This window comes from Haliotis rufescens, unplaced genomic scaffold, assembly GCF_023055435.1.
Source record: "Haliotis rufescens isolate VD_foot unplaced genomic scaffold, xgHalRufe1.0.p SCAF_38, whole genome shotgun sequence".
Classification (NCBI taxonomy): domain Eukaryota; kingdom Metazoa; phylum Mollusca; class Gastropoda; order Lepetellida; family Haliotidae; genus Haliotis; species Haliotis rufescens.
This window is the reverse complement of record NW_025964090.1, coordinates 1,133,502-1,160,996: the sequence shown is the minus strand read 5'-3', so window position 1 is coordinate 1,160,996 and position 27,495 is coordinate 1,133,502. Positions and strand designations below refer to the sequence as shown.

At 40.0% G+C, this 27,495-nt stretch overlaps 1 protein-coding gene across 2 annotated transcripts; it reads right to left on the bottom strand.

Moving 5' to 3' along the window:
- Positions 1 to 264: 264 nt before the first annotated feature.
- On the bottom strand, positions 265 to 11,259 carry LOC124120268 (zinc finger protein 665-like). Of its 2 annotated transcripts, XM_048381381.1 has the most exons (3): positions 11,136 to 11,259; positions 2,937 to 5,072; positions 265 to 2,579 (listed from the first exon to the last, which is right to left on the bottom strand). In XM_048381381.1, exon 2 carries the CDS (start codon positions 4,306 to 4,308, stop codon positions 2,971 to 2,973), a length of 1,338 nt encoding a protein of 445 aa, XP_048237338.1. In that variant the 5' UTR covers positions 4,309 to 5,072; positions 11,136 to 11,259; the 3' UTR covers positions 265 to 2,579; positions 2,937 to 2,970. The 2 variants fall into 2 exon arrangements, with proteins under 2 accessions (XP_048237338.1, XP_048237337.1); XM_048381380.1 differs by having other exon boundaries at positions 265 to 5,072.
- Positions 11,260 to 27,495: the final 16,236 nt, after the last annotated feature.

Genomic DNA, 27,495 nt, shown 5'->3' with positions numbered 1-27,495 from the left:
ACAAATAGAATACTACCTTGGACCAGACTCAGCAGTAAGAAAACCTGAAGACCTCTTGGTCATGCCGGAAGCCACTCTTTTGAAAAGAGTATTAGAGTGCAAGTGCAAGAAAAGTGATCTCTCAAGGAAACGGACTCTCAAAGATACCCCACAGAAAGGAGCAAGACGCAAATAGAGGCAGCTTACATCAACACCAAAGTAAGTATTAAAAATTCTTTAGAAAGTCATGTTCATCTCGAGCAACTTTTCCTTAATGAATACAAAATACTGCTCGATCACACCGTATGGTAAATGGCGATGTCTGTTCTGCTTTAAATATTATGTATCTTTTTTATATAATAATTCATCGGAGGAGACGTGCATGTGTGCATATGTGCATGTTTGTAACAAACAGTTATATTCTTTGTGACAATCAGTCATTCCCTTGTTCATTTAAACTGAATATTGACACATTTATTAGGTGAGTAAGTGAGTGAATATGGTTTTACGCCGCTTTTAGCAATATTCCAGCTTTATCACAAGGAATGGGAAATCGAACCCGGGTCTTCGGCTTGACACAGTTATTAGGGATACAGTGTTATTGTAAAAGACTATGCATAAAAATACTTTAAAAACCTTTACATGTCAATCAATATTTTTCATTTTAAACATGTCATGGAAATTCTCTGTAAATACAAATTTTGACAAATAATATGATGTACCTATGTTTTCAGGAAGTAGAGACATCTGTCACTAAGAAATGGCTATCTCATGCAGAACCAGAAACCAGAGATTGGAATTGAAGATGCAACAATATCAATGACTATATGACTTCGGACATGGACTATGATTACTCAAGCACAAAATCATATTACTATTTGTGCACAGGGTGTGACATGACATTTTTACATTCATTCCTGATGTTTCTTGCATACTGACAACTAACATTTTTGGAATTGTTTTTAGTAACCATGTTAGTTTTGATTCGGTATAATAATCAGATCATGTACATACAGCATTATTCTTTTTTATCTTATTGAGACTGAGGGAATCAGTGGTAGCATACCTAGATATGCGATAAATAAGATATTTCTTGCGTATCATTTCATCGAGAAACAGTGACATTATTCTACTAATATATATATATATATACACACACACACACACACACACACAGACACACACACACACACACACACACACAATGTTTTGAGTTATTTACAGTTGATGTTTAAGAATGACATTTGTTGAGTTGTGTAAGCTTTATAAGTTAATCATAGTTAGAAATCAGACAAAATTTAGGGAGAAAAAACATTTTGTAGTTACAATTTTGATGTTACATTTTTTACTCATACACATTTATTATTAAAATATGAGTAGATATATTTGTGTTGGTTTTGTTTCTCGCTATTTACAATTGAAATGCATCATCTGCTAGAGACATCTGGTGGTAATTAATCATTAGCTGTCACCATGGGGCACGGTCCTGGTAAGGACCAGCAGAGAGCCTGTAAATGGAATGTAATGTAGTAACTTGAAACTCCACAATCTCTGCTCAGATCCGAGCACATTCTGACCACTGGAGGATATAGTACACACTTAAAAGGTTTGATTCCACTGTGAATCCTCATGTGGGTCCGCAGGTGACATGCATGTGTAAATGCTTCCCCACACTCCTCACACTGATAAGGCTTCAGTTCAACGTGAGACTGCAGGTTACCCACTTCTGTAAACTCTTTCCCGGAAACACCACACCTAAATGGCTTGATTCAACTGTGCATCTTAAAAGCGTGTCTTACGAGTATCTATTTGAGTAAACGATTTCCTGCACTCCTCACACAGGTGAGGCTTGAGTTCACCATGAGACCTCAAGTGAGACTGCAGGTTACCTGCTTCTGTAAACTCTTTCCCAAAATCACCACACCTTAATGGCTTGATTCAACTATGAATCTTAAAAGCGTGTCTTAAGAGTATCTATTTGAGTAAACGATTTCCTGCACTCCTCACACAGGTGAGGCTTGAGTTCACCATGAGACCTCAAGTGAGACTGCAGGTTACCTGCTTCTGTAAACTCTTTCCCAAAATCACCACACCTTAATGGCTTGATTCAACTATGAATCTTAAAAGCGTGTCTTAAGAGTATCTATTTGAGTAAACGATTTCCTGCACTCCTCACACAGGTGAGGCTTGAGTTCACCATGAGACCTCAAGTGAGACTGCAGGTTACCTGCTTCTGTAAACTCTTTCCCAAAATCACCACACCTTAATGGCTTGATTCAACTATGAATCTTAAAAGCGTGTCTTAAGAGTATCTATTTGAGTAAACGATTTCCTGCACTCCTCACACAGGTGAGGCTTGAGTTCACCATGAGACCTCAAGTGAGACTGCAGGTTACCTGCTTCTGTAAACTCTTTCCCAAAATCACCACACCTTAATGGCTTGATTCAACTATGAATCTTAAAAGCGTGTCTTAAGAGTATCTATTTGAGTAAACGATTTCCTGCACTCCTCACACAGGTGAGGCTTGAGTTCACCATGAGACCTCAAGTGAGACTGCAGGTTACCTGCTTCTGTAAACTCTTTCCCAAAATCACCACACCTTAATGGCTTGATTCAACTATGAATCTTAAAAGCGTGTCTTAAGAGTATCTATTTGAGTAAACGATTTCCTGCACTCCTCACACAGGTGAGGCTTGAGTTCACCATGAGACCTCAAGTGAGACTGCAGGTTACCTGCTTCTGTAAACTCTTTCCCGAAATCACCACACCTAAATCAAATGTAAACATGGTAAATGGCTTGATTCAACTGTGAATCTTCAAGTGTGTCTTAAAGGTATCTATTCGAGTATACGATTTCCTGCACTCCTTACACAGGTAAGGCTTGAGTTCATAGTGAGACCTCAAGTGAGACTGCAGGTTCCCTGCTTCTGTAAACTCTTTCCCGAAATCACCACACCTAAATCAAATGTAAACATGGTAAATGGCTTGATTCAACTGTGAATCTTCAAGTGTGTCTTAAAGGTATCTATTCGAGTAAACGATTTCCTGCACTCCTTACACAGGTAAGGCTTCACTCCAGTGTGATTAATCATGTGAGACTGCAGATTGCGTTTTCGTGCAAACTCTTTCCCACATTCAGCACACTTAAAAGGCTTGATACCATTGTGAATCCTCATGTGTATCTTCAGGTCGATTCTTTGTGTAAATGTTTTCCCGCAGTCATCACACAGATAAGGCTTGAGTCCACTGTGACTCGCCATGTGCCTCTGCAGGTGACCAGCTTGTGCAAACTCTCTCCCACATTCATCACACTTAAAGGCTTTGATTCCACTGTGAAGCCTCATGTGTGTCTGCAGGGTACTTGATTGTGCATACCCTTTGCCGCATTCAGCACACTTAAAAGGCTTGATTCCACTGTGACTAATCATGTGCCTCTGCAGGTGACCTGATTGTGCATACCCTTTCCCACATTCAGCACATTTAAAAGGCTTGACACCACTGTGAACCCTCATGTGTGTCTTCAGGCTATATGCTTGTACAAAATCTTTCCCACATTCAGCACACTTAAAAGGCTTGATTCCACTGTGAATCCTCATGTGGGCTTGCAGGCCACCTGCTTGTGCAAACTTTTTGCCACATTCAGCACACTCAAAAGGCTTGATACCACTGTGAAGCATCATGTGTATCTGCAGTTTATATGCTTGTGCAAACTCTTTCCCACATTCACCACACTCAAAAGTCTTGAGTCCTCTGTGATTACTCATATGAGAAAGCAGGCGATCAGCGTGTGCAAACTTTTTCCCACAATCAGCACACTTTAAAGGCTTGATACCATTGTGAATCTTCATGTGTATCTTCAGATAACTTTTTTGTGGAAATGTTTTCCCGCACTTATCACACAGATAAGGCTTGAGTCCATGGTGACTACACATGTGCGCCTGAAGGCCACTTGCCCGTGCAAAATCTTTGCCACATTCAGCACACTTAAAAGGCTTGATCCCACAGTAAATCCTCATATGCGTTTGCAGGTTACCTGCTTTCACAAACTCTTTGCCACATTTAGCACACTGAAAAGACTTGCTACGACTGTGAAGCCTCGTGTGTGTCTTTAGATTGTAACTTTGTGCAAATGTCTTCCCGCACTCACCACACTTAAAAGGCTTGATTCCACTGTGAACCCTCATGTGTTGCTGCAGGTTACTTGCTTGTGCCAACTCTTTGCCACATTCGCCACACTTAAAAGGCTTGATTCCACTGTGAAGCTTTATGTGTTTCTTCAGATATCTTCTTAGTGTAAATGTCTTCCCGCACTCATCACACTTAAACATGTTAAAAGGCTTGAGTCCACTTAGACAGCATGTGAGACTGCAGGCCACTTGCTGGTGCAAACTCTTTTCAACATTCAGCACACTTACATGGCTTGATGCCACTGTGAAGCAAAATGTGTGTCTTCAGTGTACCTTTTAGAGTAAATGCTTTCCCACATTCAGCACACTTAAAAGGCTTCACTCTACTTTGACTCAGGATGTGTGTCTTCAGAGAACATCTTAGTGAAAATGTTTTCCCACATTCAGCACACTTAAAAGGCTTGATTCCAAAGTGAAGAGTCTAATGGTGGGTCTTCATGCTCCTTGATGTCTTAAATACTTTCCACTGTGACCACTGTGTCTGTAATGTACTTATCTCATGAACACTTTCCAACATTCACCACACTAATTAGGTTTCCCATTCACATCACTGTGACCACTTTCATGTGTCTTCATGTGTCATTTCAGATGGCCATTTTCTGTGAATTCTTTCCCACACTCACTACGCTGATAAGGTCTGACTCCAACATGACATTTAATGTGTTTCCTCAACTTGCCTGTACAAATTCTTTCCCACACTCACTTCACTTTACAGCAAGACGCCACTGTGCCACTGACATCTTATATATATATCCCACACTCTGCTGCTTTGCTGTCACAATCGTTGTGAGTCTTGAGATCACCTGTTCCAACGTTCAAGCAAAACACACGTTTCTGTAACAGAGCCAGGATTCTGTGGATGGCTTTGTACTTCCATTATCAACTTGTGGATGTCATTGTGTTCACTGAAAACATAAAAGAGTTGTCATGTAAGTTTAACCTAGTTTATGCATCTTTGTCTGATGTTTCCACTAGGGCTGCAACGAATACACAGTGAGGCGAATACGATTTATATCACGAATATAGGGTAAAGAATACAAATCTTAATTCCTCAATTACAATAACAAGTCAGCAGTTTATGTAGTATTTATATCATTCAGTGAAACAATAACATCATAATTTATTTGACATGGTTTGTTAATTATCTATATTATACATTTATATACTGCACTTATCCAGGTACTAGTATCATCTCAAATGCGACAATGACCAGTGACAACAATACTATCAAATTAAATATTATTAGAAATCTATGCATATAATATGTTGTTATGGATATTTTTAGGTACAGGGTATGTAAATATACATGATAGCATATTCATAAATATTCGATTCTAGTGGCCATGAATAACGAATTCAATTCATGTATGGTTACGGTTCGATTCACTGAATACAAGAGTGAATCGTAACAGCCCTAGTTTCCACACACACATGGGGGCACGGGTGGCCCAGTCGTCTAAGGCGCCGCGATTCGCTGTGCAGAGTTGCATCCCTTGGGCACGCCAGAAACCTATGATTGTGGGTTCAAATCCCGGTTCGCCCCGATTATGTTTCTAGGTTTGTCAGCACCATACCCGTGCTCGTGGGTTTCACCGAAGTGGTAAACGTCTGAGACCTGCATCACTTCGGGCTTTCCTCCCACATTAAGCTGACACGCCGCGATATAACTGGAATAATGTTAAAAGCGGCGTTAAACCTAACTCACTCACTCACTCACTCCACACACACACACAGTGACACACAGGGCCGGGACAATACACACAATGTAGAGATACAGTGTTCCTGCTCGCTTTTGAAAGACAGTCCTGGTGGCTGGCAACTCTAAAAATTACCAGTCCCCCCTAATTTTTGCTTGTCCCAACTTTCAACAAATAAAACAACGCATGAAAATGACCTGGTTTAAATAATTTTAACATCATGTTCGATTGGATGGACATCATCTCTGAAGTAACATAGTTATACACATCATTCCCACAAGGTTAGTCACAATTTTCTCCTTTTTTTGAATATTTCGAGACTAAGTCACCACATGGTCACTACAAATACATATTTAACCTTAAAGCAACACGAAATGTTGTTTCTTTGCACTGAAAATAGACAACGGGAAACCCTGATAGTTACAGACAAGCTGACTTCGCTCGAAAAACCATATCGCCAATGTTTTATTCACCAACAAAGATTTATAAGGTACTTTATTTGCGGGTCCACAGGGACTGGCAGTCACATGAATTACCAGTCAAAACCTAACTTTACCGGTACAAAACTGGCAATTACCGGTAAATCGGAATACTGAGGTATGTATTGTGATATGAATGAATGACACAATCTAGTTACTTCAGGTACCTAAACTAAAACATTTTTGTTAATGTTTTCAAATGGAAATTGATAAAAACATGGTGTTAAACAGCCAAATTCTGAAATATGCTGCAAACAATCTCATTAAAATCAGATCTTAGTTCTCGCTACCGCTAAACAAAGATCTGAGGACATCCCATTTTGTTTGTTTGTTTGTTGTTTAACGCCGCACTCAGCAATATTCCAGCTATATGACGGCGGTCTGTAAAATAATCAAGTCTGGACCAGACAATCCAGTGATCGACATCATGAGCATCGATCCACTAAATTGGGATCGATGACATGTATCAACCAATTAAGCGAGCCTGACCACCCGATCCCGTAAGTCACCTTTTACGACAAGCATAGTCGCCTTTTACGGCAAGCATGGGTTGCTGAAGACCTATTCTACCCCGGAATCTTCACAGGTCTTATCAATATTTAATATACCATATTCGACGTAATAAGCGCCCACGGCGATATTTGTTAATATATTGGCTAGTGAAAAAAACCAATTAGCACTCCTTCTGATTGATCAATGTATACAAGACTTATTTATTCGCGTATAATACGCACTCGTGTGTTATATGCATTCTTAATTATGGGCAATAATTCTGGAAAAATGTATCTGTCGCATATAAACATTTCAGTGTGTCAGCATAAACCACGACATTTATCTTTCAACTCTCTTTTTTCCACTAAAGTAATATTCTAATAAGAGCCCCCTATTTCTAATTTTGAGAGCGCCCTGGGTGCTTATTTCGTCGAATACGGTATTTGATATTCTACCATGAATTTGGAAAAAAATGATTTTGATTGGTCAATCAGGGTTATCAAATCATAATATACCCCATCTGATTGAAAGAGACAATTTGACAACCGCATCACTGCAGAAGCAGATATTTTTGGAATAGTTCTTCTTTTACAGTCTTTGTTGATAGGCATATTTAGATAATTATAGGTACAGTTATCTTGGTTATCGGCAACAAAATGCAAAACTGTGGTAACTAGAATATATCAAAGGATGTGCCGCAATACATTTCGTGCTGAAAACACAGTAGAAATCTACAATTAGATTGTATTTCAAGTTTTGAGGACAACAGTGAGTGTGAGTGAGTTGGGTTTAGCGCCACTTTTAACAGTATTCCAGTTATATCACGGCTTGTCAGCTTAATGTGGGAGGAAAGCCCGAAGTGATGCAGGTCTCAGACGTTTACCACTTCGATGAAACCCACGAGCACGGGTAAGGTGCTGACAAACCTAGAAACATAATTGGGGCGAACCAGGATTCGAACCCACAATCATAGGTTTCTGGCGTGCCCAAGGGACGCAACTCTGCACAGCGAATCGCGACGCTTTAAACAACTGGGCCACCTGTGCCCCCTTGAGGACAACAGAGAGCTGGTTATTTGGTGCTCTTCTATATATGACTTGGCATCATATCTTTTGCACCACAATGAGTCATATGACACCATAATAGTGATGTGTGTTTTCTTTTGGAGTGACCACCTCATGTTAGCTTTTGAAGTTGCCGGGCTACATGCTTGGTGTGCCTGTCATAAGTTTGCGTGAAGTATTACGGAGTAAACACAATGCTTGAGCATATGGAGCACCATATCTCAAGCCTCAAAGTTTAATTTTGTCACTAGTAGCCATATGGCTACCAGTATTTTTTTCCAGGTAGCCAGTGGTAAAATCAGCAAGACAGGCCACAATTTTAGGTAGCCAAAAACATTTGAAATTATCTTTTATCAAATAACTATTATGGTATGTACAAGTCATAGCACTAGGCTTGAAATTGTATATTAGTCATCTTCCCGAGGCAAGAGAGTTAACTGACTTTAAAAGTCCAGTTTCCACCCTTGCCGAACTAGGCTGGAATTACTGGGCTCGATCGTAGCGCCATCAGTGGCTTTTACCAGTCATGTCCCTTCACAGCCTCTCCTATGGACCAATAAGACTCCACCTCTCGTATCACTTGCGTTTGCTTCACACTAAATGGTGGCGCCCGGTCAGTTAGATCTGATCGACAATCAAGATCTATATTCTGATAAAACGGGTCTTACATCGCGAAATGCATTAAATCATGTGAGCACCTTGATTAGAAACATGAAAACATTTGGAAAATATCTGCTGACAACGAGTTGGCGGTGAACATGCTTTGCAAACCCAGCAATCGACTGAAATCTGTACAACAGTGTACGAACCGGATTATGACTTCGGTGCGCGATTTTGATTGGACTATGCATAGACTTGTTAGTCCAGTCAAAATGTAACTCCATAATACCAGCCTAGTTCGGCAAGGGTGGAAACTGGACTTTTATTGTCAGTTAACTCTCTTGCCTCGGGAAGATGTATATTAGTGTACTTGAATTTTGTTATTTGTGACTCGAATGATGCAATTTATTTTAGTAGATGACATAGGTATAGCCTTGCTCATCCAATGAGCATTGTCAACTAAAATAAAATTGTAATTACATCATAATTATGTATTTGTGTTCATTGTCAACTTTAGGAGGAATTATTCGCGAGTACAGTTATTATTAGCAGACTTGTTTTCCACGATCTGCTGTTCTTTTCATTGGCATGCAGGAGACAACAATCTGCCATTAACAGATTTCTATAGGTCTTCGACAATGTGTGTTTAGATCGTAACTGAATATATTCAAAGTGATAAGACATTAAAAGCGGATACCGGTGTTGTAAATGGTGTTACCATGTCATTATGCAATGAATATTGTTCCAGGTGCACTCTTTTCTTCAATTAGCAACAATGAAATTATTCATTTCCCGCAAAAGGCGCTCAGTAACATGAAGAAATACCTCTGTTTTCGATAACTTTGTATGAATAACACGTTTGTCGAAGACTGTCATATGACACACCGCTAGAAAGCTTGTTTTTTTTCATCTACATGGCCATAACATCACCCAGAGTCTTTTTGTATCTGTTACAATAGTAATTGGATAAAAAATGGTTTCTTATGAAGCTTTTGGGCTGAAATCAGCTACAGGGTTCATGATTGGTCAAATTTGAGCATGTGACCTAAGGAAGCCAATCAAATAACAGCTATGGTACTGTCCTCGTGTGTAATGAATTTCAGACTTTGACAACCACCTTGATCTAGAGGATAGAGTGTCTGCCCAGAGAGCAGAAGGTCTTTGAGTTCGATTCACATCTTCTTCATACAAAAAGACATCATAAGACGGTATTTTATGTCACCCTGCCTTGTGCTCAGCCTAAGGGAAGAAACAAAGACTGGGTGGCTCGGAGTCAGCATACTGCAACTGCGTAGCGAATTCGAGCTAAGATGTGGCATGGTATATCTGTGTGGTAGTACTATGAAACCGGCATTAGTCCAGACTATTACAAGAAGCTGCAGCCACACCCACATGTAACTACATGAATGCAATAATCTTGAACGCGATGTTAAACCTGATTTCATCTCACCTCCATATCAGTCATGTTGAACATTTGAATAAAACCTTCGTGCATTGAAGCACATTGTAAATTATTAAAATATTTATTTATGTTTTAAGTCAGAACTACCCTGTAGGCATCTACACATCCCACTCTAAACAATCCATGGAATGAATCCATTATTTAACTGTAGTGTGTTGCCATTTTGAGTAGGTGTTAGAGTACATAGTAGTAGCTAGCTTGTGCTATGACATAGTTGATGATGTCATCGATGACCACAGGTACTGTCGCCATAACTAAGAATTAACCCATGATCGTATCCTCATGTCTTTGTGGTTAATAGATCCAGAGCTACAGATAAGAAGCGTATTTGCATAAAATACCCACAAAAAATATTCAAAACCCAATTACTTTCAATTAACTTGCGTACAGAAATGCATGCAGTAAATGAAAAACTCAAATGTATAAAAACAGCATGCGGAAATACCCAATAAAGCTTTTTCAGCATGTGTACAAAGAAGCTAATTTCCGAAACACATTTACGAGCTAATTTACTTTCCGAGTCAAGCCTATATATTTAGAACAGTTATTTACAACTAAAACATTATTTTATTTTTTTTAAATCTTAAAATGTTCAATAATTTTGCGGGGAAAAAAACAATCGAGAGATGAATAGATGGGTGAACAAATATTGGTTACCCAATGAAAAATGTAATAACCCAATTGAGATAGAAACTCAATTGCTCAAAAAGTTATCTGGAGCTCTGTCGATCTATGCGAAGATATTTCCTTGAAGACTAGGCCCTACAAGGTAGAACATTACACTATTAAAGTACAAGCTCTCGCTTATCTTTGCCAAAACTGAAGTAATTAACTCTGTTACACCTTACACACAATGAGGATTTTGATTGTCAAGCACTCAAGTGATTATGGAAAATTAACATGAACTGAACAATTTCTTTCATGCCCCTTTGGTCAGACATAAACATGATAAAATAAAAAGCGTGTATTCTGTTTGTTGGGTCAATGCGTCAGGGGAGATAATTCATGCCAAAATAAATCGAAAATATACCTCTGAAATTATTTTGAAGTGAAAGCGGTTAAACCAGAGCGACATTTGTGAGAACCATAACGACAAAATACCCCATCACGAAATCTCCTTTTCTACATCACCTCCAAGCAATCCTACAGTTTGCAAAACTTGCCACGCTCTTACCTCGTCGAGAAATGACTCTTTCGGGTAAACAACTGGGAAGTAACTTGCGCCTAGATTGTGATATCAAAGACGGGGCCCAGCTTAACACGGCGCAGTGGTGACTAAGCATTAACACCACTTAAGCTGGGCCCCGTCTCTAATATCCCAATATTGGCGCAAGTTGACGACGCGCATAGGGAGCGCTGGAACCAGCTCAAACACACATTCGTCACCCAAGCTCCTCACAGCGATAGTCCGTTCGGGGAGCTCTCTATACTATGTTACCGAGAGTGTAACGAAACATACGTCACCACTCGCCCCTTTCCGTAACCTGCAAGAAGACTCGTCCCTAGACTGGTTCCCGTTCGTTCCTGCGAAACACATCACAGTTATAAAAGGTATGACCTTTCGTGGACCTTAAGAAAGCATTTGGTATGGTGAATAGAAATATTTTGATGTTAACCATTAAACAATGGCAATCACGGTAAATTATTTCGAGTTATTGAGAGTATTCAAGTCATGTTAAGGCTGCAGGTTTTTTTTTGTAATTATCTGAGTATTTTACGGGCCCAGTTGGTGTACTCTCAGTACCTTACTTTTTCCGGTTTTTATTAAGGAAGTGGTTGAAATTATTGGATCTAGGTTAGATGATGGTGTGAATATATAAGGAAATGTATAACATGATTTCTTTACTATTTGCAGATGATTTAATACTGGTAGCAGATACTACTATAACATTACAAAGATGATTGTATCTCTTGCAAGGATGACCCGTGAAGATTCCGGGATAGAATAGGTCTTCAGCAACCCATGCTTGCCGTAAAAGGTGACTATGCTTGTCGTAAAAGGCGACTATGCTAGCCGTAAAAGGCGACTAACGGGATCGGGTGGTCAGGCTCGCTGGCTTGGTTGATGCATGTCATCGATCCCAATTGCGTGTATCGATGCTCATGATATTAATCACTGGATTGTCTGGTCCAGACTCGATTATTTACAGACCGCCGTCATATAGCTGGAATACTGCTGAGTGCGGCGTTAAACAACAATCCAATCCAATCCAATCTTGCAAGGATACTGCGAAATATGGGGAATGGAAATAAACACACAAAAACTAAAATTATTGTATTAAAAGATAAGACTAGGGAAGATGGGCCGATTAAAAACTAATTTGGAATAGAGCTTGTAATAACCGCGCAGAAAGGCAATTTGCGCAAGTAAAGCACTATGCACAAGTGTTTTGATGGTATACATTGCTTTACTTGAGCAAATTGCCTGTTCTGCAAGGTTATAACAAATGTATGGGGTATCGTTCAAGCAAGGTCACGTTACATAGGTCACGTTATGATACGTATCGCGAAACGCATATTTTTGTCAAATCGCGTGAAAGCGTCTTGACTAGAGTATTTCAGTGTAGGTTCAAAGGGACTAGCTAGCTGTTTGTAGTGGCTATTTTTGGTAATGAACTTGAAACGGTAATTACAACACATTTTGCGATATTTGATTGACAAAAACGCCGAGTGTAATTAAACGAGTAGTAAGTAATTTAGTTTAGCAAGTGTATCGTCTTGTACCGATACCGTCGGAAAAAAACCTCATCGTTTATCATCATTCGTCACCACTCGCCCCTTTCCGTGACCTGGCTATTCGGCTTGCCCCGGAATAACACGAGTTGGTTACGAATGCGTTTATCATATCGTTGCGACCGCCTCCGTGGTCTAGTGGTAGAGCGTCCGCCCGGAGAGCGGAAGGTCCGGGGTTCGATCCGCGGCCGCGTCATACCAAAAGACGTTAAAAGATGGTATTTGTTGTTACCCTGTCTGGCGCTCGGCATTTAGGGGCTAAAACAAGGACTGGTCGGCTCGGAGTCAGTATACTGTGTCTGAGTGGGGTATTCATGTTAAACTGCGGCATGGTATCTCAGTGGGCTAGCACTATAAATCTGCATCAGTCCGGACAAGTACAAGCAGCCACACAAACACACACACGTACATGCACGTCGCTATATAAGTGCAATAATCTTGGACGCGACGTTAAACCCCATTTCACCTCACCTCACCTCATATCGTTGCACGAAAACTCACGAGGCACGAGGCACCGGTGCACCGATGTATCGTTGCACCTCTATCAAGTATTTGGCACAAAAATAGTACCGATACTGATGTCTAGTAGCGATTCGTGGTGATACACCCAAAGGGAGAATATAGAAAATTGTACATAGACAATCTTGTAAATTACTACATGTTATTAAGTTTTAAATAAAAGTTATTGCTTGTGCCTGTTGCCTTGTGTTGTTGCTTAAGGTGGTTGTGGCAGATACCCATTCTACACGAAATATTATGTCGTATTTATTAAATATTGGTTACATGTTTTAAGCCCACATGTACATGGCCATCTGCAACCATTTTTTGAATGATATATAATACCCGTTATAGAAAATACTTAACGTAAACCATAACTTAATTTCATATTAGAAATTTGTTTTTTAGTTGGATATCTCAGGGAGCTGGTAATGAAGAAAAAGAAGCATCTATCTTTGTCTGGAAACGTATCCTTGATTGTGCTAAATAAGAAAATTGCATTCACTTCTCATATTTAAACAATAACTTCTCCAGCCTGGTTCCCTGGGTATGCTGCGCTGGCGCTACACTACCAGGCTGTAACCTCTCCTTTGTTTAACAATAAACTTCTCCAGCCTGGTTCCCTGGGTATGCTGCGCTGGCGCTACTCTACCAGGCTGTAACTTTTCTTTTATTTAACCATAAAATTATAAAAAAAAACTTCAGTTTTAGTCGTATGTCCAAAATATTAATGCACTTCATGATAGAAAGGTTGGGTTAAATATGACATGAATATAAAACATCTGGTGTTCAAAACGTATGTAAAGGTAAATTGAATGTAGGTGACTGATTCAGATACTCATTACAAAGTTTTATCAAACAACCACGTCCACGATATGATGTCTATAATTTATTGTAAAAGATTTAAGAATATGTTTCGTGTGTCAAAATATGCTAGGAAAATACTTAAAAGAACCCCAAATTTATTCAGAAATTATAATATATAAAGAAATGACGTGAAATCCAATCTTCATAGTAAAGTCAATATCTGGTCCATGCCCCGTGAGCATCGATACAGGCATAAAACACCTGGGCATAATGAAAATCAACGCTGGATTACCTCCCGTGGTATTGTTGAAAGGCGCGAATCAGCATGCGCTGCAGAGGTTGGTTGGTTGGCTGGTTGTTTTACGCCGCACTCAGCAATATTCCAGCAATATCACGGCGGGGGACACCAGAAATGGGCTTCACACATTGTATCCACGTCGGAAATCGAACCCCGGGTCTTCGGCGTGAGAGCGAACGCTTTAACCACTAGGCTACCCGACCGCCCGTATTCGACAATAATTACACGTATGCCATGTGACTGGTATCGCATGACTACTATTTAGAGGTTTCCTTGCCTTCACATGTCATGACATTGTCAACGGGACATGACTCCATGCAAATGAAACACTTGCAATCATTCTGGACAAAGCACGCATGCACGCACACGCACTCTCCCCTGGTAATTCTTTTTCTAAATGTTGTGTTCATTAAGTTTTAAAAATAACACCTCGATCCCATTTCCCCAATTGATGTTATTTCTGAGAACAAACCAATAATTAGGAAATCGTCTACCCAAACTAACCCCAAGAGAGCGATACTTAAACACTTTTTAACATAGTTTATGGATCCGCCCACCTAAGAAAATATAAATAATAATTGCACATCTCTTCCTGGGTCTCAAACCAGAGGTGAAATGGAGTTTAACATCGCATCCAACATTATTGCACTTGTATAGCCACGTGCATGCATTTGTGTGTGTGGTTGCTGTGACTGAGGCCGATTTTATAGTGCTAACACACTCAGATACCATTTAACATATATGAGTGAGTGAGTATGGTTTTTACGCCGCTTTTAGCAATATTCCAGCAATATCATGGTGGGGGACACCAGAAATGGGCTTCACACATTGTACCCATGTCGGGAATCAAACCCGGGTCTTCCGCGTGACGAGCAAACGCTTTAACCACTATGCTACCCGACCGTCCCTTTAACATATATACCCCACTCAGACACAGTATACTGACTCCGAGCTGACCAACCCTGTTTTAGCCCCCTAATGCCGACGTCAGACAGGGTAACAACAAGTACCATCTTTTAACGTCTTTTGGTATGCACGGACAGGGATTGAACCACAGAGGCGTTAATGCCGAGTGTCAGACAGGGTAACAACAAGTACCATCTTTTAACGTCTTTTGGTATGCACGGACATGGATTGAACCACAGAGGCGTTAATGCAGAGTGTCAGACAGGGTAACAACAAGTACCATCTTTTAACGTCTTTTGGTATGCACGGGCAGGGATCGAACCACGGAGGCAGTTCAAACCAGAGGTGGGGGAAGTAGTTATGTCACAGAGGCTCGAACATGCAGGTTGCCATGGACCTTCCATCTTAGCATATCACCACTGCACTTCACCCTACACTTAACAATATTAAAGCTATATGATAGTGGTCCGCAAAAATGACAATCCAGTGATTTACACTATGAGCATAGTTCATCAGATTTGCTCACATCCATGTAGTGTGTCTGCATGAATACGTCAACGATTTTCTGTTGGACAATCACGACGATCAGCATCTTAAAACACAACCGTCCTCGTCCAACTTCTGTCTCATCTTGGTTTCCTGTTCGTCTGGAGAACAAGCCAGTCCAAGACATCATTTATATTGGTGCCGACTTTACAGGGAAATCCAATGTCCACCGGAGGATCATAAGGAAGGGAATTTAAGGATGTCAACTTCTTTATTTTGAGGAACACAACGTTTTGGAGTATATGCTTACTCCTTCATCATGGGAATTATATACTATTCCAAAAAAACCGCATAAGGCAGAAATCTGAAGAGACAAAGGTTTAATTCAAACGTGTATAACTATTCAACAAACATACTCAGGAGCATGAAATTTGACGTGCACATGGCAGAACCACGTGTGTATACGATAATAATGATCACCACAGGCTAAACAGTCATGATTTTGTTCAGCGTCCACAGAAGTGTCAGTACCTGTTATGTCCACCACGTGCACGAATAACAGTTCGGACCTGCCTCGTCATGGACTGGATCAGACGCTGTATAACTGGTTGAGGAATTCTCCTCCACTCCTGCTGAAGAAATTCAGCTTACTCCTGAAGAGTTTGAGGTTGACGTACACGCTGACGTAGACGCCGATCAAGTTCATCCCAAAGATGTTCTACGGGGTTGAGATCCGGGGAACGAGATGGCCAGGGGAGCACAGGAATGTTGTTATTTGCCAGATACTCTATGGTGACACGTGCTGTATGTGGCCTGGCGTTGTCTTGCTGGAATAACTCCCGTCGGACGTCAACGACTGGGAGAAGGTGTTGCTGAAGAATATTGTCCCTATAGCGCACAGCCGACAGGTTTCCTTGGACATGGATAAGATTAGTACGGTTGGTGTAGGATATCGCCGCCCACATCATGACACTTCCTCCACCGAATCTGTCCACTTGACGTACACAGTTAGGAGCATAACGTTCATGGAACCGTCTGTAAACTCTGTTTCGTCCATCCCGTCTCTGTAGAAGAAACCTAGATTCATCGCTGAACCATATGCGCCTCCAGTTTCGTAAGTTCCAGGCCGACATGTTATTGCACCAGCGGAGACGTTGGACGCGATGCTGACGTCGTAACACGTTCCCGAAGTAGGGTCTCCGGGATCTCAGTCCAACCTCTCTCAGTCTGTTCCGTACTGTTTGCCCCGATATCCTTCGAAGTCCAGGCACCCTGGCCACTGTGCTCTCAGCTGTAACAGTACGATCACGTAAATGGAGGACCGGATGTAGCGATCCTGAGCTGCTGTGGTGACTCGTGGTATTCCGGTGCGTGGACGGTCGTTTGTGGTACCCGCAAGGTTGTAGCGTGTTGCGAGTCGAGAAATCGTACTCTGGCTTACATTTAAACGTCTTGCAACTGAAGATTGCGACTCACCTGCCCCTAGTCTTCCAATGGCGATATTTCGAGTCGCAGCGTCTAGACGTGGCATAATGATTCCGTCGTGAAACTCTTCAAAACTGATTTCACATTTCGAATGCGACATGGCATTTTATAGACAGATACAGCATGCAATTCATGGCCCAATTTGCACGTGCAAAATGAGTTTAGTTTCGTTTTGGTGATGTGTTTTCAGAAATTTGTAAAACGTCTTATCAAACACAACGTTTTGTGTTTTGGTGGGTTTTTTAAATACAGATTTGCATAGAAGTCTCCTATAAACAGATTTATAACATATTTTAACGATTCAGTTGACATATTCTTTGATCAGAGGAATTTTAAAAATTCAGAAACACCTATGCGTTTCTTTTTTGGAATAGTATATATACATAATGGCTGGCATTGCCGATCACATATCAGTGCCAATTAACGATTGACTTCCATTTTTAAATTTCCACCTTTGTTATCGAAGTATTTCCACACAAGAAGGAAGATGACTTCCATAAATTCTCTTCCTTATGTATCACTTCCAAATGCCATCCAAAGATTTCGCTGGAGAATCGTTACCTGAACACAATGTGGATGGTCCCACTGTGGCAAATTGGCCCAACCCCACTCTATGATGGTGGATGTCATTGTGGACAGGACGTAACTTACAGGGGAAAACTTGATTGGTCCCATACATAACAGTGGTAGCTGTCATCTAGAGGCGTTGGTGTTTTATGTTTTATCACTGTCATATCATTTCCGTTTGTTCCAGGATAGTCTGCTCCCTAAACTACCATTCAAACTACAACCCCATCTTTGAGCATTTGTTAGTAGTGGCTAGTCCTCTTCACTAGCAGGAAGCTGAGGTACGGTTAGTCCCTATCATCCAGAGTCACATGACCTTGCTTTTGCTGTTTGTGGTTTATGGTCCCTGGTTTCGACACTTGTCAATATTATTGCTTTGCTAAACAAGTTTGGAATCTGGGGGATTCCGGATAGAAATATTGGTCCCCAGCAACACATGCTTGGTGTAAGAGGTGAGAGTGAGTATGGTTTTATGCCGCTTTTAGCAATATGCCAGCAATATCAGGGCAGGGGACACCAGAAATGGGCTTCACTTTTTACCAAGTCGGGAATCGAACCCGGGTCTTCGGTGTGACGAGCGAACGCTTTAACCACTAGGCTACCCGACCGCCCCTAAGAGGTGAAGAAAGTGGAAGGGGCGATCAGGTTCAGTGGCTTGGTTGGCTTCATGTCATGGTATTCTAACTACCTGGAGCGACAGTCTCACCTTGTGTGCGAAATAAAAACTAAAGCCTGGTGTTTGTGACATGATCACGAACATATTGTTTGGAAATGTTTGTCTTAAAATTGAGTGTTTAGTGATGTTGAATCATCCTTGATGTATTATAGCTAAATTATGTTTTGATACATACCCTGGACTCAGTCGTCAACATTAATTTGGAGGCTGATTCAAATGGCATGATGTGGTTCAATTAAATTACACTGAGTGAGAAACACGTGGAGCGTTTTCTATAGAGATAGAGTTATTGAGTCTGTGACGTCACTTCCGAACTGGTGAATGGGTATTAATCAAAACAGAGTGAGTGAGTGAGTGAGTGAGTGAGTGAGTGAGTGAGTATGGTTTTACGCCGCTTATAGCAATATTCCAGCAATATCACGGCGGGGGACACCAGAAATGGGCTTCACACATTGTACCCATGTCCGGAATCGAACCGGGTCTTCGGCGTGACGAGCGAACGCTTTAACCACTCGGCTACCCGACCGCCCCCTAATCAAAACAGAATCAAAACTGAAAAGATAAAATCATACATAATATACAGAACAACCAACAGGCAGAATAGAATTATGTATTATCGGTCGATCCAAATAATGTTGGAAGTCAAAATTACACAATAGCTTCACTCGGGACAGATAGTCCGTAATTCCTCGTTACTCATAAGCTATTCTCTAAATATATTTCATTGTAACAACATAAATGCAGACAAATTTTCACAGTTTATTCATATGACATATAATTAATGAAACATATAATACATATATGCATTCTACAAGTACAGACAGTTAGAGATCTCAATACTCATCAAAATAATACAAACATCTGATAATGTTTACAAATATCAACATAAATAAATTGCTACAAAATGGACACTCATTGTTGGCACAAGTATTTTTGTAAGCCCATAATTTTGAAGTGTATTGATACCATACTTGTCCTACTTGTCATAAAGACTACACACATTTTTGTTGGTTTACGGATACACCAACCTCAAGCATTGAAAATTGAACACATAAAAAATGAAATAATTCAGAATGGCAAGATTTTTCTTTTCACCACCAAGAGTTAAAATTGCTTTGACAATAAATACATTTTCAAGGGACTAATATGACTACAACAAATGCAAAATTCCAACAATCAATCACTTTTGTTTCATTGGCTCTTTTTCAGTGGTCATCAAATCATAAATAAACGGTGGACAGATGGACGGACAAACGGACATGTTGGTCCCGATTTTCATAACGAGGGTATACAGCATCAACATTTCCGTTGAAACTTTTATTAGAGCCTGGTGATGGAAAATGCATTCAATATGTTTTGTTTTTCTTCTACCTTTCTGTCTACGTATTGAATTACGGCCTACAGCAAGTGTGAGCTATATTTCCTCATCATAATGAAAACATGTCTGACTGTCGACAATGCCAATTCCAGATGGAAATATTAAGCATTATGTAACTCACTGTGCAATTCACAGACATGTACCTAATTTAAAGTTTCCATGCTGCTTGGAACATTGCATACGACAATTTCACACCGATGCGGCCTTCAAAGCTCGCATGCACTGCAATCACAAAGGTTACAGAGGGTCCGACAAAATCTCTCTCTTAGGATGAACGTTGAAATACTCATACATACTCTGGATAATCCTTTTTTTTAGCAGTCACCTCTATCCCCAATGTCTTCAAGTGGATCTTCAATTTTTCCCCCAAGTACCAAGCCTATCATGTATGTAAACAGAGACCCTAACTGGACAGTGAAAATGGATCTGCTGTTCGGTAATCTTAACCAGGAAAGCTCTTGTTCAAGGCAAACATCTTACTCCGGATGCCAAAAAGGAAGTTGTGCATAAGATTGTTGAGACTGTGGGACAGAAAACATGTCACGCAATGACGCCACCAATGTGCAGAGAATGGTGGCTGCATACCCTTAGAGTTTGCAGGACAAGATTGAGGAGAGCATTGTGGGCAGTGGGTATGACACAATTTTGAATAAACTTGTGTCCTGAAACCAAAATCTGAACCGTGGAAATTCTAAAATGAGTCTGTCAGCAAAGAAATGTCCCCTGCAGACAACTGAAAATAGATCTGGTTGTGATGAACCACTTAATGGTGACAGAACAGGCATGAAGAAGGATTCTTATGGCTGTGAAAAATGCATGCCTTAAGTAGCATAAGATGAAGAAAAGGACGTGGAAGCACCCAGAGTTTCCTTGAGTGCAATGTAAGTTCCACATCTACTGAAAGGGATATCTGGATATGGAACAGATAGAGACAGACATGGCATCAACTTCTGCTTTGCTTTAAAGGATGCAATGTCAAAGGTGGATCTAAAAGCTTCCTGGCCTTTTTTTTTTAGTATTCCGTGTTGTAGAAGTAAGTTATGTGCAGACAGTTGTTCTCTGAACCAATGTAATCTGACAATAGTGAATTGATGTTTTTCTTTAGAAATACAGGAATCTGTCCAAATTGGACTTTGTAAAATTGGTGAAAACGAGACTTTTTCTCTGGTCAATGTTTTGGTCAGGCGATACATTGCCTAGGAAAGAACAACTCGTGTTGTGTATACAGTTGTGAACATATTAAAGTCCTATACATCTAAAGCACTGGTGAGTTTGTCAACTGCTACAGATGAAGTATCTGACTTGATCATCCATGATCTGTCGCTTCAGTTAATGAAGTTTTGTTGTGAAAATTAAACCTTGCTGGTCTCTGATTTAGCAGGACCAGTTGAACATCAGGATGGGCAAGTACAATATTTAAGTATATTTGCCGTTGGGCAAGGATGGGTGTGAGTGAGTGAGTGAGTGAGTGAGTATGGTTTTACACCGCTTTTAGCAATATTCCAGCAATATCATGGCGGGGGACACCAGAAATGGGCTTCACACATTTGGGCAAGGAGGAAATTTTGGTATGTGAACACTCCTGCATAATAACTACTCTTCTTAAAAATATATTGCTCCTTTAATAATAATAAACCAAGTATTGCTTTTGTTTGAACAAATGCAGAGATGAAATTAAATATGACGATAAAAAGTATGATCTGAGGTGATTCATTTGGTGAAAAAAAAAACCAGGAGATGGAGGAAGGTGATTTTTCCAACCCGAGTTCACCAGTTCGACACAAGTCAGTAATTGGGGAAAAAGGGAGGAAAAATGCAGGGACTAAACACTTATGATTGATTGTTTGTCTTGCATAGGTGCTTCATGTACTGGCCTGGTCATGGACGATAATTGACAAGCCTACTGTCAAAACCTGTCAAGACATGTGCGAAAACTGAGACATAAATATAAAGTACTTTGGTGAGTGAGTGAGTGAGTTGGGTTTAACGCCGCTTTTAACATTATTCCAGTAATATCACAGCGTGTCAGCTTAAGGTGGGAGGAAAGCCGCAAGTGATGCAGGACGTTTACCACTTTGGTGAACCTTACGAGCACAGGTATGGTGCTGACAAACCTAGAAACATAATCGGGGCGAACCAGGATTCGAAGCCACAATCATAGGTTTCTGGCGTGCCCAAGGGATGCAACTCTGCACAGCGAATCGCAGCGCCTGAGAGGACTGCGCCACCCGTGGCCCTCAGAGAGAAGAAGAAAAGTCTTATTTTAGCAGGGGTGGTGGGGTAGCCTAGTGGTTGAAGTGTTTGCTCATCACCCTGAAGACCCCGGTTCCATTACCCGCATGGGTACAATGTGTGAAGCCCATATTTTGTGTCTCCCACCATGATATCGATGGTATATTGATAACAGTGGCGCAAAACAATACTCACTCACTTTAATTTTAACAAACCTATATAACTGAAGCAATGGAAGATGTGCAGAATAAAGAAAAATGATTTGTCAGACACTACATCTGCTGTTGACAAATGCATTTTACATCCATGAAGTTTAAAGTTAAAACCGATTTTCATACATTCCCCCAAGATAAATGAATTATATTTTCCCACTTGCCCGGCACTTTAGCATCACGGATCGGTCAAGTTGGGCATACTAGTGAGTGAGTGAGTGAGTTGGGTTTAACACCACTTTTAACAGTATTTCAGTTATATCGCGGCGTGTCAGCTTAATGTGGGAGGAAATCCCGAAGTGATGCAGATGTCAGACTTTTACCACTCCGGTGAAACCTACGAGCACGGGTATGGTGCTGACAAACCTAGAAACATAATTGGGGCGAACTGGGATTCGAACCCACAATCATAGGTTTCTGGCGTGTCCCAGGGACGCAACTCTGCAAAGCGAATCGCGGCGCCTTAGACGACTCGGCTACCTGTGCCCCCTGGGCATACTAATATAACATCCCTGTATTATGATAGCAAAAAAACAATCATAATGAAATTGTGTTACAACATGTACAATATGTGATTTAATATGTTCATTGTAATGTTCATTCACAGAGGATGTGGAATTCTCATTCAATGCAATTGTGGAAAGAACATACAAGTTTCCTACCTACAGACTGGCAGGAAGACATTTTGAAAGACTGACAACTAATTTCCAAGGATTTCTGTCAGACAGTTTTGTAAAACCAAGCAAGCAGGAACTGTTGACTTCACTAACAATACTGTAGATATCGCTACAATGCTTTGCAGACCATTGTGACGTCATTGGTTACCATGACGTCACAATCAAATGACATCACTAATGGCTCTGCTACTGAAGCTGTTAGCAGTACATTTTACACTTAAGAACTGAAAAAGTGGGAAGAATGATGTTGGATGATAAATAACATCTCTCCCTCGTGTCTTTTGATATCAAATATATCAACACTCGTTGATAAAAGTGAAAAAAAAACCTCAGCAAGCCTCGGAGTTTTCCCACTTTTATCAACTCGTGTTGATATATTTGATATCAAAAGACACTCGGGTGAGATTCTCTCTATATAAACTGAAATTATTGGAGGCTAATGCATTTAGAATGTCTATGGTACTTGTATCCTGCCACTTCTTCAGATGGAAAGTGTACCCTGACTGTAGCAAACACCACCGCTGCTAGGCGACGCACGCAACCTATCACTTATTAGCAGACCAAGCAATTTCATACACTTTGCTTTGGAAATATCCTACAACTTTGGCCTTGGCAAAGGTGAAATATCAAAGCGTACATGAATATATTAACCATAAAATCACCATTATTTTATCAAGTGCGATCAAACGAAGATTTGTCAGCACTTGAAACTGCAATTTGGACATGAATGGTCAACCATATATGCAATAGGTAACGGTTGTTTCTTGACTTTAGACTTCATAGAAGTGATTCCATCCGTATTTTAACAAAAATAAAGCATACTCAATTTTCCAAAGGGAGGTAACTGTAGACAATCGCGCTGTACAATTGTGCGGTAGATGTTACATTGCTCTCTTTAGGTCGGGGACCTCCTTGAAAATAACATAAGAGTACTATTAAGACTATTAATATACAGATCAGGACTTTATTAATTTCTTCATATCTAGTTTTCTTTTTAAATATTCTACAGAACTAAGTGATACTAAATGTGTTTAGTTGAGTAAGATTTAATTTTAAACTAGAAAACTAGTACATTATTAAATGAAGTAAAAGATACACTGTAGTTATTAATTAAAAGTAATAAAATTATTAATAAAATAACTCTAATATAAGCAGTACACTTTAAAAAAAATGATATTTCTATTTAATCTGAGAATATGAGAAACTTTATATAAGCAAATTGGGGTTACTTATAAATTATCAAATGATATAATAAGAAATACAAAATATTAGATCTTGAAATTGTTGTAATCTATGGTCATGTGATTTACCTATTCAATTACATGACATAATCTAAACTTTTTATCTTAAAGTGGACCCGGAAGACATTCTATTGCATTCTATAACTTTAGTAATGCTTATGGTTGTGTGCTTGGTTGGTTGGTGAGTCAGATTGTTACTTATTGCATGCTATATTTACTGCTGATAATAACACACATTAGTTAAAATGAAGATGGCACGGGTGAATAATTGTACGAACAGTATTCATCATACTTTTACCATATTTACATTTATTTTACACACACATTTGCATAACACATCAATTACTACCTGTGTTATTGAGTATGTTCTGTTAAAGCAAGTGTATTCTGATAATCATTTTTGCAAAACACCCCCACATTCTTTTATATAATGTATATACTGCATAAAGCATCAAACAGAATTTTTGTATTTTTTGAGTTTTCCTTTTTACAATGTAAATTGTATGTGCTTTGGAAATAGGTTTTTGGACCCTTTAATACTTAAGACAAAGACATAGTTAATTTCACATGATAACCTTAAATATATCTTTCAGTTACCATGACCGAGTCTGTCAGCCTCACATTTGATAGCCAGCCATTGCCGAGTTCTGATGAAGATTCCCAGTATAGATATGGAGGTCTATCTTTCACAGACACGCAGGTGATAAGATTCACATTGTATTATCTATCAATTCATACTACTCCTATATTATTTCATGAATAATTAGTCAATAATAATAGTCGACTTCTACAGAGCTGAAATCTACACCACTTGGGGTAAGCTAAAAGCACATGACATTTTATGATATGACATTTGGATCATATCTTGCATACCATATCCATCTCAACTCCATGGGGAGTATTAACACTATGTGGGTATGAATAACAATAATTAATAAAATAGTATCAATATCAATTTTTTAATAACACTTTACAATTTTTACATATTATTTTTTCCCGACAGGCTGTAGACAGTGATGCCACTATACCCCCCTCGCAGCCTGTCACAAGTGATGAAGGTCCTTCGCCCAAACCACGCACCAGTTACAAGACTTCTGCAAGACACTCAGTTAAATACATCTCTAGTTCGGAAGAGGCATCAGAATCTCAGTCAGTCATTCTGAAGAAGAGGCGTAAAAGTAAGTCAATTGAAACCAAGCAATCAGTCGAGTCACAGACAGTCAGTATTGGGGACTGTGACACACATTCCACAGGTCTTTCAGCTGGTGACTTGGTGGAAGTTTTCCGAAACCAGAAGTCAACTCAGGCAATTTCAAGAGGAATCATCTTGTCATTCAGTAACCATCTGTTTATTGATAAATTGTTCAGCCATGACCAATTTGGATCATCTTGGAAATTCTTAAAGTACATTAATAGATGACAGCTCTGAACTTCAAAAAATTGCAGAAAGAAAAGTGATAAATGAATTTCTAATTGATTTGTTTTCTTTGTCACGGACATTAGGTCATATAGTCTAAAGTAATCTGAGGTAAGTTTCAGATTTGGCAAATCATAGCTAGTGACCCAGCAAGAACAAGACATGATCTGTCACCCACCCTCCACACCAGCTATAAATACCAGTAGCGGACAGTAGAGGGCGACATGGGTGGACACCAGTGATGACAGCAGCTGAGAAGGATCAGAAGAATGTGTTTCATCTGCATGTTGAGCAAAGATATTTGATTGTTGATTGGGAGGTAATTCCAGATTCCAAATCATAGAAAGTGACCCAGCAAGAACAAGACATGACTTGTCACCAAAACCTCCACACCAGCTATAAATACAAGAAGCTGACAGTAGAGTGTGACATGGATGGACCGCAGTAATGATGGCAGCTGAGAAGGATCAGAAGAAAGTGTTTCATTGGCTGGAATATAAGGTTGGAAGAGAAACAGTGGGAAACATCTGCCACTGGAAAAACGTCACTCATCTATTGTGATCTGCTACTGGTAAGAAGAAGGTTTTTGATCTGCATGATGAGCAAAGATCATGGAGAATTCAGGCCTGGAAGCTGTTTGTTCCCAGATATTGAGTCTGATTGTTGATTGGGTGGCTATTATCTATAATATAATAATATAATTATTATCAGCATCGAACATAAGGATGCTATTTGGCAGGACCTGAAGCGGAGTTCAAGGGACAATGTATGTAGATGTTCAATGTCAGTCTGTTGGACAGACAAGACGAAACATGTAACAACAAAAGCTCACTTGACTTTCAGTGGGTGGCCAGACACCTGTGACAAAAGCAGCTGAGGATAAGAAGAAGGTTTTCGATCTGCATGATGAGCAAAGATCATGGAGAATTCAGGCCTGGGAGCTGTTTGTTCCCAGATATTGAGTCATATTTGAGATATTTGATTGTTGATTGGGAGGTAAATTCCAGATTCAGAATCATAGAAAGTGACCCAGCAAGAACAAGACATGATCTGTCACCCACCCTCCACACCAGCTGTTTAAAGCTGAGCGTAGAGGGGTGCATGGATAGACACCAGTGATGACAGCAGCTGAAGCTGACCAGAAGACAGTTTTCTATCTGCATGATGAGCAAAGATCAAGGAGCATTCAGGCATGGGAACTGTTTGTTCCCAGATATTGAATCAGATTGTTGATTGGGTGGCTATTATCTATACTACAATAATATAATTATTATTATCAGCATCAAACATAAGGATGCTATTTGGACAGGACCTGAAGCGGAGTTCAAGGGACAATGTATGTAGATGTTCAATGTTAGTTGGTTGGACAGACAATAAGAAACATGTAACAACAAAAGCTCACTTCAGTCAGGTGAGCTACCAAACAAACAAAGATTATAGCCTTTGAAGAATCAGAAGAGATGTACAAAATCATGGATTCACAGATGACAGACAACACAACAAAAGCTCACTTGACTATCACCTGATTAACTAAAGTGAGTTAGTTTTCAATGCCTCAGTCTGCAATATTTAAACCTGGGACATAAGGTTGGAAGAGAAAAAGTGGAATACATCTGCCACTGGTGAATGTCACTCAAATGAAGTTATCTGCTACTGGTAAGAAGAAAGTATTTGATCTGCATGATGAGCAAATATCATGGAGAATTCAGGTCTGGGAGCTGTTTTTTCCCAGATATTGAGTCATATTTGAGATATTTGATTGTTGATTGGGAGGTAAATTCCAGATTCAGAATCATAGAAAGTGACCCAGCAAGAACAAGACATGATCTGTCACCCACCCTCCACACCAGCTGTTTAAAGCTGAGAGTAGAGGGGTGCATGGATAGACACCAGTGATGACAGCAGCTGAAGCTGACCAGAA